This window comes from Chionomys nivalis, chromosome 13 (assembly GCF_950005125.1).
Source record: "Chionomys nivalis chromosome 13, mChiNiv1.1, whole genome shotgun sequence".
In the NCBI taxonomy this organism is placed as follows: domain Eukaryota; kingdom Metazoa; phylum Chordata; class Mammalia; order Rodentia; family Cricetidae; genus Chionomys; species Chionomys nivalis.
This window is the reverse complement of record NC_080098.1, coordinates 40,551,732-40,567,848: the sequence shown is the minus strand read 5'-3', so window position 1 is coordinate 40,567,848 and position 16,117 is coordinate 40,551,732. Positions and strand designations below refer to the sequence as shown.

The following is a 16,117-nucleotide window of genomic DNA, read 5'->3' as shown; positions in this document are numbered from 1 at the left end:
AGGGAGAAGAGGAGCTCGTCCATACAGCCTAATGGCTCGGGGCACAGGTGCATGGACTGGAAAACAGAGACGTTTCCAGCCGCAGATGTCATGCATATACTTTCTGCACTCTTCAAAGGGTTCACATTGCCCTTTAGTGAAAAGTAACACCAGCACACAAGACTCGAAGAAATGCGGAGGTACTCCAAGAGATTATACAATAAATAGTGTGCCACTAAGCACTTCCTGTGGTATCCTCTGAGGGGCATTTCCATCCTTTTATCAGAATTCATGTTTTTTTTTTTCATTTCTATAAACAGAATAGTCATTGTTGTACATACATTGTTCTGCCATCAAATTTGCACATGGTAATGTTCTTTGGAAATGCCTCCAGGGTGCTAAATACCAAATTCTTACCTAAATGATAACCGGGTCCCAAGTTTTGGTCACTAGAAGAAATGCTGTATACAGCCATGCCTAGATGCACGTATGTGGTATATCTGCCCTATAGTTATCAGATAAATTCTACCTAGAAAATTAAGATAAAAGTTAATGTGTATAATGTACTAAGCTCCCTGCCAAAGCCACACAATTCATATTTTGATTCACAGCATCCTCTCCTTGCACTAATTACTAAGAACATAACTCCATCCCTTTTGAAAAAGAGACTGAGATCTCTGTGCATAAGATGATGTATACATATACATATGACTATATAATGCTCCCTTTTTTGCTTCTACTATACCTATGACCACACATATTAAAACAGTCTCTATCACTCAGAAAGGATCCTGTGAATTAAGAAATCAGCTCAAGGATGCTTGTGGTGGTGGTGCATGCTTTTAATCCCAGCAATGAGGAGGCAGAGGCAAGCAGATCTCTGTGAGTTCGAGGCCAGCCTGGTGTACAGAGCAAGTTCCAGAACAATCAAGGCTATACCAAGAAACCTTGTCTTAAAAAACAAACAAAAAAAAAATCAAACAAAAAAATCATCCCAGTAAGTTCCAGAACAGTCAAGGGTACACCAAGAAACCTTGTCTTGAAAAACAAAAAAATCAAACAAAAAAACCATCCCTAGGTCAGGTTGACTACCACCTGCTTTTTCTGGCGTACCATTCTTGATACTGCGCTTAGAGTTATTACCAAACACAAAGGCTTTGAAGATTTTATGTTGGGATAATTAAATGTAACAACCTCTTTTCATGACTTCTGGCGTTTATACTACTTCATAGTATCTACCCACTCCGAGAATGCACAGATATTCATTATGAGAATTTTGGGGATAGTTTTTCTGAAACAGGGTCTCTCTCTATGTAAGGTAAGCCTGGATAATCTGGAACTTACTGTGTAGACCCGGCTGGACTCATACTCAGAGAAATTTGCCTGCTTCCGTCTCCCAATACCCAGCTGATTATAATATTTGTTTTTTAAAAAATAAATTTCAAGAAAATGAAAATGATAGTCTTGCCATCTAAACTTCTTCTAATAGGAACATAGCCAAGATGTGCTTCACACCGTACCTGACCTCAGGCTCAGTTTCTGGCTATGAGCAGAGGAGATGGACAGAGGCACAACTCAGCTGCCAATGAGCTCCACAGCCTGCCCTGGAGCTCACAGATACGTACACACACTCCACACCTCACATAAAACTAGTGTGTGAGTGCACACATGTGCATATGTTTATGTATGATTACAATCATGCATACATGTCTGTATGTAGCTTTATATACACTGGTGAACGTTGTTATCTACCTTCAAGGAGAGGGGAACCACTGAAGAAAAGAAACTTCATGTAATTGTGTAAAAACATCTACTGGCCGCATCACTGCACGCTAGCACTTCCTAACAAATTCATCAAAGATACTTCTTTACAGTCTAGGCATGGTGGCACATGCCTTTGATTCTATCACTTGAAAGGCAGAAGCAAAAGAAGTCTGTGAGTTCAAGGCCAACCTAGTCCACATAGGGAGTTTCAGGACACCAAGACCCTGTCTCAAAAAACATAAACAAATAAATTAAAGTGAAATGGCCTGCTTCATCCATTTTCACTTACACACCACACACACACACACACACACACACAGAGAGAGAGAGAGAGAGAGAGAGAGAATTCAGCAATGAATGAAGTTTCCAGCGCCCATATAAACTGCTGTGTAGTAACACCTAGTTATAGTCCTGTGGCTTCAGCCCCAGCACAAGAGGCTTCATCTTTAAGTAGAGGTGCCTGGGTCGCATTCTCCTTTATTATGACCCAGTCTTACTAACCAGGCTAGACATCAGCATCTCTAAAGTCCCACTGCTGATCCTAGTGTAGAGGCTACCGATGCAGAAAACACAACGTGGTCTCTTGTGAGTGGCCTCCAGCTTCATACCAGTGCCCTTTGTACTGCCTCACCCACTTTTCCATTCACAGAACCTGGAGTATGAGAACAATTGTTTTACAAACACACACCCACTGTCTCTAATGAAAGCCTAAATCACTCTCTTTCCAGAAAAAGGAACTCACCCCCATACTGAGCCTTCTTTTATTTTTTTTATGACATGGGATTATCTTCAGGGAAATACATAATGTACTCTGAGACTATTCCTCACCCCACCCTACGACTCTCCCCCTCCCTCAGTAGTCCTCTCTGTTCCCAGTTTTGCTTCCCCTTTCATGTCACCAGTACATATGGATTTTATTCAAGAACCCAGGGCAAGAAAGCACAGAGTCCTTTCTTGACAAAGTATCAGCCTAGATAAAACACGGAGCCTCTCTATAGATGCTAATTAGCAGAGAAAGGGGGAAGCATAAAAAGCCTTGACCTAATGAGTGAAGATGGCCACTGAAGGCTGGTGACAATCTGTCAGCTCTTCCTGCAGCCACTCAAACCCACAGGCAAACTGAACTTTCTATGCACTGGCATGAAGGCACTGGACGATGGCTCCACCAACGCCAGCAGACAGGCCGCAGAGCTCATCCTGTGTTAGGTTCAAGACGCTACACGATAAAGTGTTTGAGTTTTTAAGGCTCTAATGCACTTTTCAATGAGAAGAATTTGTGGTGGCTACAGTACCCACACTTTAATTCGAGCCAGATGCTTTTCTCAATTTTTAAATTTATTTTTAGCCTAGCACATGGCTTCAGTGGGAACTGAAAATGATAGATACACACTCATTTCATCACACTCGCAGTGGGAAAAGATAACACTTGCAGCCCTTTGTGTGCGCTGGCTTTCAGGAAAGCAAGGAATCGCACTGTGAAGGACAGGAAATCTGCTAATGTCATTATAGAATCTGCTAATGTCTCTATAGAAGGAAGATCACAATCCCAGCCAGAGCCTAAATACATTGCGGCATCATGTTTAGCAGTTTTATTCAGAAACCTTCAAAGATTTTACAGAGAATCAGAAAAAAAAAAAACAGTGTAAGCAAGCAATGCTCTTGAACTGATTTTTAGAAAATGTTTAATAACAGACCTAGGGTAGAAAATAATATCTACCCACCACACACACACACCCACCACACAGAGACTTGAAAAGCAGTAGTAGGCTACTGGGGTTTTTGTTTGGTTGGTTTAGTTTGTTTTTTTTTTTCTGTTCCATGGCATCGGATGATGTGTGGGCAAGTGGGCCAAATCAATCAAGGCAGCCAGTGCCCCATCTGTACGATGAGAGCTGTTGTTAAGTTGGGATTACCACAAATTTCAAGTCTTCACCATCCATTTCCTTGACAGTAGTATCCTGAGACAAAGTCCCCTGCCTGGCAAGGGAGAGAGAAAGCAGAGCGCTCCTGTGAATCTAGAACCAACCGGTCTGGGAGGATGCTGCGCTCTGGAGTCTGCAGAGGTCGCTCACACTGCTCTGCACCCACCCTCACACACAGCAGTCCTAGTTGGGACATTCAATGAGAGGCGGTAAACTAAGATCAACTTACCGGAGATGTGGTTAATCGAAGGATAGATCCGTTCTTTATTTCATTGCGATTCTGCAAAAGATGAAAAGAAGAGCTTTAGTAAATCTTTGAGTAGAAGTTTGATAAAGAAGACAAAAGCAAATGTATCTCAACCTGAATTCTATGTGGCAGGCATTCTGATGATTCCCTCTGTTTTTATTTGTGTAATTTTCAATTATTTGTACAAAGAAGCTTAATTCAAATAATAATAGTAATATGAGACTTCAAAGTAACCAAGCAAAATAATAACTGTACAATTGTATTCGGAAAACATGGCCTAGAAATTCTACAGCTGATAGAAGTAAAATCATGTACACAAAAAAGGCACAAAAAGCTTGTATACTGACATCCACAGAAGCATGCATTGCGGCATCAAAGTTTTTCTTTTTCTTTCTTTTTTTTTTTTTTTTTTTTTTGGTTTTTGGTTTTTCGAGACAGGGTTTCTCTGTGGTTTTGGAGCCTGTTCTGGAACTAGCTCTTGTAGACCAGGCTGTTCTCAAACTCACAGAGATCCGCCTGCCTCTGCCTCCGGAGTGCTGGGATTAAAGGCGTGCGCCACTACCACCCGGCTGCATCAAAGTTTTTCAAAAAAATAAGTGTAGTAATAGTTGTATAACCCCCTCCCAAACTAAAAAGAATCAAATTGAAGTAAATAAAATAGTTAAATTTTGCTCTGCAAAGCATATCTCAACAAAGCTGATTTTTTTTAAAAAAAGGGTTTCTTGGCATTGGCTGATTTCTTATGCATGATCCCTTCAAACAAGGAACAAGCAGCAAGAATAAGCAGATTTCAGATCAGTTTGTGAGCATAGAGTCTCCCTTGGCATCCTTAGCACTAAAGATTGAGTTTCACTGCCTATTCCGGTTCTTTCCAGGAGAGTGTGCACCATGCTCAGCCTGCAGGAGCTGGCAACCCAAGGAGCTCTGAGACCAGTAGGCTCCCTTTCCACATTCTTTGAAACAGCACAGCAGGTGCACAGAGTTGGTGGGAAATTCCTCACTGCTGTGCCAAAGGCCTATCCATCACTGTTTGCTTGTTCAGTTCTCAGTAGTTACAGACAATAAATTGTCTACAAAAACCCTAGCAGTTAGGGACTGGATTGCACACTCCCTTCCAAAGAAAAGTACTTCTGGATACCTCGTACCATGCCCAGGCAAGCTTAAAGTTCATCCTCAATGAAAAGAATAAGGGCTTTCCATCCCTAGCTAGAATGTCCCAGGAACACCAAGTCACTCTGGAGGGGGCCATCTCTTTATTATCAGAGGGATATGTTGGGGCCCAATGACCACAGAATAGGCTGGCTGGGAACAGCAATATAAACTGATGTCATTTCAAGCTTAATCAATCTATAGTCTATGAGAATGAAGGACTTCAGCAAATACTAGTTGGCGGGTACTGGGGAAGCTGAACGTCCACCATCCCTCCCCCATGACCAGCTTCGGAACACACCGAGGAATCAGAGTCGGAAGATGGAGAACTGAAATTCTTATTAACTAGGGATTCTGAAGAACAGGCAGCCTCATGAAGTAGGCCTTCAGATCAGGCAAGACTGGGAGCAGGCCATCTTCCAAAGAATATCTGACCCTTCCAATTTGGGATTGAAAGAAGCCAGAAAAGTCTAGAGATATCTTCTGACAGAAAACTGCAGTGGGGAGTTATTTTATTCTTATTGTGCATAGGGTTGAAGATCTTAGTTTTTCATGCTTATCTAACCACAGCAGTAACTCTATGCACACTTTCAAGTTAGAAACCAAAGCTCATCTTGACCCAACATCAGAGGAGATCAGAAGGAGACTGACCTCAGTGACCTGACAGCAGAGGCTTTGCTCTACTTGTTCATCCTGTTTCCTTACTGGGGCAGCCCAACCGCCAATCAGCTGGTATGAAAGCAAAGAAGAGAGGATGAAGTGAAGGAAAGCCCTGTGGCTCCCCACTGTTTCCCTAACCTGTGGGGTTCTAGTAGGAGCTGGACTGGAAGAAAAGAGAATCTGCCCCTAGGCTCCCCTATATCCATCTACATGGTAATACATTCCTAGCTTTCTAGAATCAGAGCATGACTTCTATGACGATTGAGCCAGAGGTTGGTCTCTTCACTTGCTTAAAGTCAAAGTATTAAAGCTACCGATAGACAGAGATGGTGTCAAGTATCAAGCTAGCTATTCTGATCTGATTCTTCTTCCTTGCCTGATTGTATGAAAGAAGCAGGAGAGCCTGGCCTAACCTGGGACTGTTTAAAATGAAAGCAGTTTCTGCTGTTTTTAGAATGGCAACCATCCCTCTGCCCACATCCCTGGATCAACAGCAAATTCTCCTTTTCTGCCTAATGCATGGTTCATATTTTGCATAAAAGAGGGACAGGTAAGTAGGTAGGTAGGTAGGTAGAGGTAGGTAGGTAGGTAGGTAGGTAGGTAGGTAGGTAGGTAGGTAGAAGAGCTATTACTACAATCATTACAAAGTTTCAGGTCCTGGGAGAGCATCAACTGTCTTCGGAGAGAATGACAGAGGTTCAGCCTTCCTTCCCAGACTACATCCTATCTGGAATATCAACCAGATCACACCTTGTTCACCTTGCCTGTAAAATGCATTAACAAAGGGAAAGGCTGGAGCTGTTCCTGTTTCCTGGATCCCCCCACCACGGCACAGTGAATCACTCAGCAGCAATCTGCCAAGAATGGAAGCTCACTCCACTTCCTAGCTGAGAACTCCCCGGGGAAGGTAGCTGGGCCAGCTTCCTCAAGTCATCAGAAGCATTCCATGGGCTAGTCCATGGGTGCTGTCTAGAATAGGGCTCACACATTGAAAATACTCAGGAAAAAAATCAAAATGTTTATTATTAAATAGCAAAGCTAACACCCACAAAGTATACTGTTGGACACTTTTATGTTTTTAGCTGGTCCCTACATCCTGTTATGGTTTGAATGTAAAATATCTTCCAAAAGCTCGTAGGTTTGGACTCTTGGTGCCCGGCTGGTAGCACTGTGTGAGAAGGTGATGGATGAGGAGATGGAACCTTACTAGAAGCACATCACTGAAACAGAGAGCTGTGGTTTTACAGACAAGCCCCACTTCCTGTTACCTGCTTCCAGCGTATCCATGAGATGGGACCGTTCCGCTTCCTGAACGGCAGGCCAGCCTGATGAGCCTGCTGCCATGCCTTCATAGTCATGATGCCCTGTATACCCTTTGGTACTATAAGAGCCAAAGAAAAATCCTTCTTCCCTAACTTGCTTTTAGTCTTGGTATTTTAATATAACAACAGAAAATAACTAACAGACAACCCAATAAATAAATATCACAGCACACTCTACATTAACCTAAAGACATTCGCACATTCTATCAGAATAATAAATATTAACGAGCACATGCCTCTTCAATAAGCAGGTCAGCATGGCTATGGAGAAATTCTGCCCTAATTTCTTCTCGTCAGAAGCTGTGTCCCTCTCATTCATTCATTTACCCTACTCAGTCCTCCTCGATGCAACAACATAGTGTGTGTGTGTGTGCATATGTGTGTATGATATTTTATTATCTGCTTACTCATTGGTTATGCATGTCACTTCAGCCTAGAAGAACATCTCCATGAGAGTCACTAGTGAGTGCCTCACGATAATATCGCTCCGTCTAGAACAGTGACCTTACATGGCCTTGCCCATGTCAGTGTTCAGTAGATACCTGCAGAAGAAATGGCTACACTACTATGTTCTAGGTCACAACTGAAGCACTGGAGCAGATCCAGATGAAAATGATTCCCATGCTCTAGAGAGGCAACTGAGAAATCCTCACCCTCACCTCTTTATTCTCCCAGGAGTCTCCTGCTGGGGTCAAAGGCACGAGTGCACACTGCAAGAACTTCCTGAAAAGTCCAGAAACTCTAAGATAGAAAGCATCAACTATCTTCAACCCAAGATTCTTTGAAGCCTTCTTCACAATTCTATTTCTACCAGTCCTAGAGGGGATGTGGTATTGTGATCTACATGTTTTAAATACCTATCTAAACAACGTTCTAATTCTCAGTGGATTCCAGCTTCTCTGACAGTCTTGTCAATTAGATTAGGCTGTCTGATATGTCAGATGAATAGACTGCTATTTAACCAAATACTGATCTTGGTGTTGCTGGCAGTCTTTTGCAAATACTCAACATAACTAATCATCAGAGAAATGTAAATCAAAGCCACAGGAACTTATCACCTCACTCCTATAAGAATGGATATTACAAAAATAGACTAGTCAGGGGTCTGTGATGCACTCCTTTAATCCTAGCTCTTGGGAGGCAGAGGAAGGGGTATCTCTGAGTTTGAAAACGGCCTGTTCTACAAAACAAGTTCCAGGAAAGCCAAGGTTACAGAGAAACTATTTCGAAAAATCAAAAAGAAAAAAAAAAAAGACTAAAGTGCTGTTAAGAATTAGGAAAAAATGGAGCACTGTACACAATAAACAAATTAATACAGCTATTGTGGAAAATAATAGAGGCTCCTCAAAAAGTGAAAAGAAGATGTCCCACATGGTCTAGCAATGCATGCATAAGTATATAACCAAATCACTGTGTGGAAGAAACATCTACACTTGAATATTTCCTGCAGTGGTATTTTTGATAGCCAAAAATGGAAGTAACCTAAATGTCTGTCAATGGTACAAACACATAAAAGAAGACCAATAAGCCAGAAAAGGTGAAACTGTATCATATCAAACAAGGATAGAACCAAAATTACTACTCCAAGGGAACTGAGCTAGGTACATAAGGACAAGCACCACAGGATATCATCCATATGTGAAATGAAGGCCCCACGGGAATGGAGAATGGTGGTTCCAGAGGCTGTGGAGGAGGAGGAAGCAAGCACGTGGGGGAGAGAGAAGAGAAAGGTTACTGAATGGGAGCTAAGCCACGGGGTACAGAAGTTAGGATTTCGATGTGGCGTTATACAGAGGGTGACTTGATGTAACTATTATTTACTGTGTATCTCAAACAACCAGGAAAGGGGATCTGCCATATTGTCACCATTTAAAATTAATAAATATCTATGGAAACAGATTATGTAAGGGCTGGGGCGATAATTCAGTCAGTAACGTGTCTGCTTGGCAAGCATGACAACCTTAGTTCAATCCCCAGCATCCACATAGAAAAGAAGGTAGTAGTAGCCTGCTCTGTAATTCTAGCCCTAGGGAGATAGACTGGTGAAATCTTAGAGCCTGCTGGCCAGTCAGTCTAGCATCATCAATAAACCCCAGGCCAGTAGAAGGCCTTCCCAAAAATAGAGGTGGTAGATGTCTTATGAGAAATGACACTCAAGGCTGACCTCGGGACTCTCTACACATATACAGGTACACATACACATACACACCCATGTGTACCTACCCAAACACACACACGCACAATGTGGGATTTCCCTCTGTATGCTGTGATTACCATTAATGAATAAAGAACTGCTTTGAACCTATAGCAGAGCAGGGCAGGGCAGAGCAGAGCCAGGCAGGTAGGACTGGACTGAATGTTGGAAGAAAGAAGGGCAGAGTCAGAGAGAAGCCACATAACCCCACCAGAGCCAGATGAAACTTTTCCAGGTAAGCCACAGCCTCGTGATTAATAGAAATGGGTTAAATTAATATGTGAGTTAGCCAATAAGAAGTTAGAGCTAATGGGCCAAGCAGTGATTTAAATAATATAGTTTCTGTGTGATTATTTTGGGGCTGAGCAGCCGGGACAAACAAGTAGCCTCCTCACTACACACACACACACACACACACACACACACCAACACACACAGAGAGAGAGAGAGAGAGAGAGAGAGAGAGACAGAGACAGAGACAGAGACAGAGACAGAGACAGAGAGAGTTGACCCTGATCTAAACATCACACACCACACAAGGATATCAAAATATCATATGGTACCAACAATATGAGTAATTATTATTATGTTTTTATGTGTCAGCTAAAACTATAAATTTAATTTAAACTTTATGAAAAGAAAAACAGACCATCTTATTATTTAGAAGAAACATTCTGAATTTCAAGGTAACAACGTCTGCAGTACACAGGCCTCCTCACGCCACCTCCACAAGGATGAAGAGGAGAAAGAGGCACAACAGAGCATTTCTGCAGGGAACTGCCAGGACAGCGCACGGGGTCTGAGGAGAATGACAAGCAGTCTAGGGAAAGCAGTGACAGTGCTGTCATATTTACCCTCACAACCCATTGCAGCCTGCACTGGCTTCTGACATCTACGGGCATCCTAACAGGATATCTGTATTTCTTTATGTAACTACCTCGTCCACTCTGTGAGGCCTGGATGACAGGATCCTGAGGAAGAATGCCTTTGTGGTCACATCTTCCTCTCCAGAACCTGTTTTCCTCAGGATGGTAACTTTCTACTCAGGCTAATCCAGTATTGTATCTGGTCAAAAGCACAAATGCTCCCTCTTAGGTTGCTTACAAGAGACAGCAGAGAACCTCGGCAGGTAGAGGGGCTCCCAATATTACAGGTATTGGCCCTTAGCAGGCGGATCCCTCCAGGGTCCCTTGTCATCTCCTCTCTCTATCATTGTCTGTTTTGCCTCTCTCAGTTGTGAGAAGCCCCTATTTTAGATGTTTTACTCCAAGATAACACTATTGTTGTTTATACCATTGCTTCAGCATCAGACAGTGTGGCTCTGCATGAAAACACGACCCCGTTAATCCATCATATGCCCATTTACATCTTGAGGCTATGAAACAACCAAGGGCAGTAACACATTGGTTGCTAAGCTACAGAGCAATGTCTGTGGATGGAAGGCAACATTGGGAAGGAGTGTTAAAATACCCTGAAGTAAAATCTGAGCACTCGTCCTCCTACAATGATCTGGGGAGGGGGAAGAGAAGTGGGAGTGAAGGATAAAGAAGCCCATTTCTCACAACTAACACGTGGCTCTGCCAGAGTCACTGGGCAGAGATGCTGCCCTTCCCACTCCAGCTGCAACATGTCATCTCCTCTTTTGTCATGTTCAGTTGTCACTGTTTTAATGCTTTCACTTAACACAGCAGCCTGATACCCTGTTCTCAAGTCTGAACACTGACAAACTACAACAAAGAACAAGTCCTAAGGTCAGAGTTGTTAAGGTCCCACAGACTGAAGACCTAGCCCACAGTAATCCGCTCTGTGCTATCCACAGAAGATCTGATCCAGAAGGACTGGGCAGGGGGAGTCAGCAACTCCCAGAAGTCCAGGGGTGTCCTACAACATGCAAGTCTGAGAAGAAAAACAAAAGAGACTGCCTGTCCCCTCTGGTGTTTTAATCAAGGGCCAAAGACATAGATAAAGAACAGTATGTTTTTCTGGAGACAAACAAGCTTGTCTTAAAGGAACAGGCACGACTTAATGTCTATTAATGTTCAAAAGTGGGAAAGTATATTTATTTTCACATAGCAGGAAAAGCCCAGGCCCTGGATCTAAAATTCAGGGAGAACGCACTTCAAATCCCTGTCCTTCAAGCACCCTGGAATGCTGTCCACTATGATGTGTTCACCAGAGAATGGGATGTGATTGTGACGATACTTAAGAGAGTACAGGCCATCTCCACACACAGAAGCTCAGGGCATAATCTGAGCACTCGATCCTGTTGACATAGGCAAAGGTATAGTCGGAGAAGCAGGGGACGAGGTCAAGTGTCAATCAAATCTCTCTCAGGACAGGTGCTGTGCTGGAGAACAGTGGTGGGATAAGGAAGCTGGGCCCACATGGTCGGAACCATACAATGGACTGAGAGGAAGGATGCTCCGGGGTGGGTCTGGGCCAGCTGCTCTCAATCAGCTTATTTCCTTATTGGCAGGAGAAAGGCGAAGGGACCAGTGCCAGATGTCAATGCCCTTCTTATTCTCAATATAGCAAAGAGGGAGGAAATATTTAAGGCTCTTGGGCAGGACTGCTGATATGATGAAGGAATCTCAGGGAAATAAATCTGTCATATGCGGTGAGTTAGAACAGGAGAGAGTAAACATTCAGGAAACGAAGCCTAGAGACAGAGGACTGGAAGCAACTGTGTACAGGTTTCAACCCCAGAGATGAGGCCCACACAGCACCTCCCAGTACCAAAGTGAACAATCCAGGAGATATTGCCAAGCTACCAAGAGTTAAAGGCAATGGGTTCCATGATTAAAATGTATGACTTTCCTTCCATATGGAACATCAAGGACAGTCAACAACGGACACATTTTTAATGTATAATTTTTGACATGTCTGATAACGGCCTTGAAAATGCTCAGATTTAACATTTATTCAAGGTTGGTTTTTGTGAGTATTTTTTATCAGAATGTTTAACTGTTTTTATTGAGCTATACATTTTTCTCCATTCTCTTACAGAAAAATAGCAGGTGCAAATAATATTTCATAATTATTCATAATCCCCACACCCACATTTAAAGTAGAGTAAGAAATCAATGGCTGAAAGGTTTATCTAAATTGTTCTATTATTAATAAAAGTCAGCAATCAGATAATGGGGTATAAACCTAATAGATGAAGAAAGTGGTGGAGGAACAACCAGCTGACCCTCTGTCCACACTTTACAGATCCAAAAGGCCCTCCAATCGTTCTAAGACCCTCCCTACTCCTTTCCTGTGTCTCTCTATCATATCCTGGGTCCTCAAAAATCTCGATGGCTAATTTCATTTAGCTAGTAGCTGGCTTCACCCCAATTCAAGGTTAACTTTATTAACAGTCTAAGAGTGTTGCAGTGCAATCAAACATCCTGCAACAAAGGTCCAAACTGCACAGATGAGTCATTTGCCTGCTTTCTCTTAACTCAAAACCCACTGACCCTGGCCCTGCTTTGCTGAATTGAAGCTGGACCTCAGCATCTTTCCCTTGCCACCTGGGAGAATGTTGTACTTCACCAGCAGACAGCAATGAGGTGAGCTTCTCCCAGTGTTATTCCTTATGAAGGCTCTCAGATCTTGTACTCCTGCATGCTTCTACCTTGGCCAGACTCTTACCAAAAACCACTTCTAAGTAGCTCTGAAACCCAACCCTCCAGCAAGAAAACAGTTCTATGGTCCAGCACAGGTCAACTTTCCTCTAACCAATCTGTGAATGGCAGGCAAGTGGAAAAGCTCCTGCAGCAGTCATACCCTCTGCCCAGAGCTACACAGGGAGAAGCAGTGCTCACTCTTGATCTTTGGCTACATGGTCTTCTTCCTCAGACTCAGGACCCCATCACATTTCTGCAACTATCCCATCGAGGTTCATCAGAGCCCCCGTGAACCTGATACTCATAACTAACCAGCTCTTGCTCTCACCCAGTTATCTAAATTGAATTTCTACTAATTCGATGCTAATATGGTTTCTGTACCCTGATTAGACTCTTACTGATTCAGTAAGTCTTCCAAATGTTCCTTAGGACAAAGGAAAATACAAAGAAATGATAGTTAAGCATGTTAGTTATGTAATATGATCACTATAGTATTGCTGGAGAAGAATGCTTAGTGTTTGAGAATAAAGGACTTTTTATTGTATAAGAACACGGGAAGTGACAGCAACCATACTAGACTATTGGTCGAACTGCAGAGAACACATTGGGTACATGCTGAAGAAATACTGATGCTCTATTGGGTGACCCTACATACAGTGTTCCTCATCTGCAATGTGGGAAAGAGGACAATAAGAATGCCTGACACACAAAGCTTTGCCCATGTATTTAAGAGAGTGTAACTGTCAAGGTTTACGGCAGAAGAATCCGTACAAACCAGGTGAAAAACATGGAGCAATCCAATACCATTGGAATGAAGACCAAATTGCCAGCCCCTGATCCTATCAGCTTCAATCTACACTCAACCAAAGGCCATGGGCTAGGTTTAAGCCTGAGCTATGATGGGCAAGTTAGAGCCTGTAATCCCAGACACAAAGTTCTGCAGCGCCACACCTACAAGAAACAAATTCATGCTTGGAAAAGACATTTTCAAAAGGCCAATTCCAGTGGCATTGGCAGTGATCATGGGGACCCTAATGGTGGGGAAAGTACCAAGTTCACATTCTGTCCTAGGCAGCAACAGTGCCAACAAGTCCACAGATGAAAAAATGTTGTACAAACCTTCACAATGGAGAGCTAGAGAACAAAATGATGGAAAGACTTAGGAAAAGAATAGTGTCCAAGTGTGAGTCAGCCTGCTGCCAAATGAAATTCTGAAAATTAGAAATCACATGCGGCTATCAGGGAGGCCTGACACAATCCTTGGCTTCAGTAACAGCAGCTTTGCCACCTGAGCACGCACTACTCCTGGCACACGAAGACGCACCGTAAATGCATGGCATGTTGCTTGCTTGTATTGTTCGGGTTTAAATTATTTTATTATATATATATATATATATGGCATTTTGCTTGCATATGTATGTCTGTGTGTGTCATGCATCACATGCATGCCTGGTACCATAGAAACCAGAAAGGGTAAAGGATCCCTGGAATCCCGATCACCTTGAAGAGCACAAAGGGCTCCTCACTGCTCAACCACCTCCCCAATCCCCTACTGGTGAGCTTTCATTGACTATTTGCCACAACCTAGAGTCACCTGAGAAGAAGGAACCTCAACTGAGGAACTGCCTAGATAGAATTAGCATGTGGTAAAGTCCGTAAGAGATTGTCTTGATGACTGATATAGAATGATACAGGAGGTCGTTCAGATACAAGGCCTGTGATGTTCAAGTCCCTTATGTTAAAAACAGCACGGTGTTTGTATCTTACCTCTGTGCACCCTCTTGTATACTTTAAATCATTTCAAGATTATTGTTGATCCTTAATGAAAAGTTACTTATGAAAATGGTTGTTAGACTGTATTATGTGGAGAATTTAGACAAGGGGGAAAGTGCTACAAGGGGTGCATAAGACACATTACACACTGAAAGTTGTTTGAATCCTTGGATGCAGAAAACATAGGTATGAAGCGATAACTGTACATGTGTATAACACTCCTCAGTGCTACATGAAAATAGTCATAATCACACTACATAGTGTATTATTGGGTTTAAATCAGCCTTCAAACTAACATACTAAGTGTGCTGTGACTCAGTTATACTCATAGAGAAGTTGGATGTAGTTTGGTGATGGATCTTGAAGAAATGGAGGAGCTGCCATGGGGGAGGGCATGAATCTTAAGCAGATGAACCGAACATAGGTCAGCTCATTCATTTGATGCCCCTGCCTAAGAATCTGTGTACAAGATTCCTTTTCTTTTCTTTTCTTTTCTTTTCTTTTCTTTTTTCTTTTCTTTTCTTTTCCTTTCCCGGTCTTGGATGTCTCAGAAATCTGAATTCTATGGATCTCATGTCTGAACAACGTTTTTGAGTGCATTAAATAAAACATGTAAGCTTGCAAACAAGCCAAATGGTTACTTGAATATTTTTAGAATGTATCATAGTAGAACACACTCTGTGTTATTATGCAGGGGTGGGCAAACGTCTTCTGTAAAGAGACAGGCAGGACTTTATGATTGTGGTTCAGAAGGTGTCTGTGGGTAGAGAGAAACACGGATGAAAGAATACAACTTGCAGTCCAAGAATCTAAACATGCCAAAATGGGTGGCAGCATGTATTTGGTTCATAGGCTTCAGTTACTGACCTCTGAACTGATGTGTTAAAAACAGAAAAGTTTTTAGGTCTAAGAGATACAACAATTTCTAATAAAGTACAGTGGTCATAAATGATATTTTAAGATTCCTACAATGAGAGTAGAAGATAGCTCTGGTTTGTCCTGGTTCCAAACGCCCAGCTACTGTGTATATGATTGTGGCTTGCTGGGTACCTCCCTGATGGAGTAATGACTGTCAATCTGACTTTTTCACATAGTTGCAGCTCTCGCCCCATTCAAGCTCCTGGACAAAAGTTAAAATAATGGCTCTCCATAATACTTACAGATTCCTACCATGGCTTCAGAAGACTCAGTTGTGTGTCCCTAGCCAGCATTTACACTCATATCTGATATCCCACCCGCACCAGCCCAATGTCCTGTTCCCTTTTGTTCTCTAGCACACCGAGTTCTCTCATGCCTCAGGGCATCAATGCTGCCTGTTCTGAACTCCACAGGCTGTGCTCTGGCTCCCTTTTGTTCTTTTTAAAGAGACAGTTCTTTGTGCTTTCAGCAATCATGGCCAGGATGGACAGCTAGGGCCTTCCAGGGGAATATGAGTTACCCAAGCACCACCCACATAAGCAGAACACAGACCCAGAGGGTGGGTGTGGCCACAAGTA

At 42.7% G+C, this 16,117-nt stretch overlaps 1 protein-coding gene across 4 annotated transcripts in view; it reads right to left on the bottom strand.

The window, feature by feature from the left end:
* Positions 1-16,117, bottom strand: part of Elmo1 (engulfment and cell motility 1) — a 522,491-nt gene that overhangs the window by 368,439 nt on the left and 137,935 nt on the right. For all 4 annotated transcript variants that reach the window (XM_057787434.1, XM_057787435.1, XM_057787437.1 and 1 more), the window contains exon 5: positions 3,895-3,945. In XM_057787434.1, the coding sequence (XP_057643417.1) occupies positions 3,895-3,945 (51 nt within the window). The remainder of the gene's footprint in view (positions 1-3,894; positions 3,946-16,117) is intronic.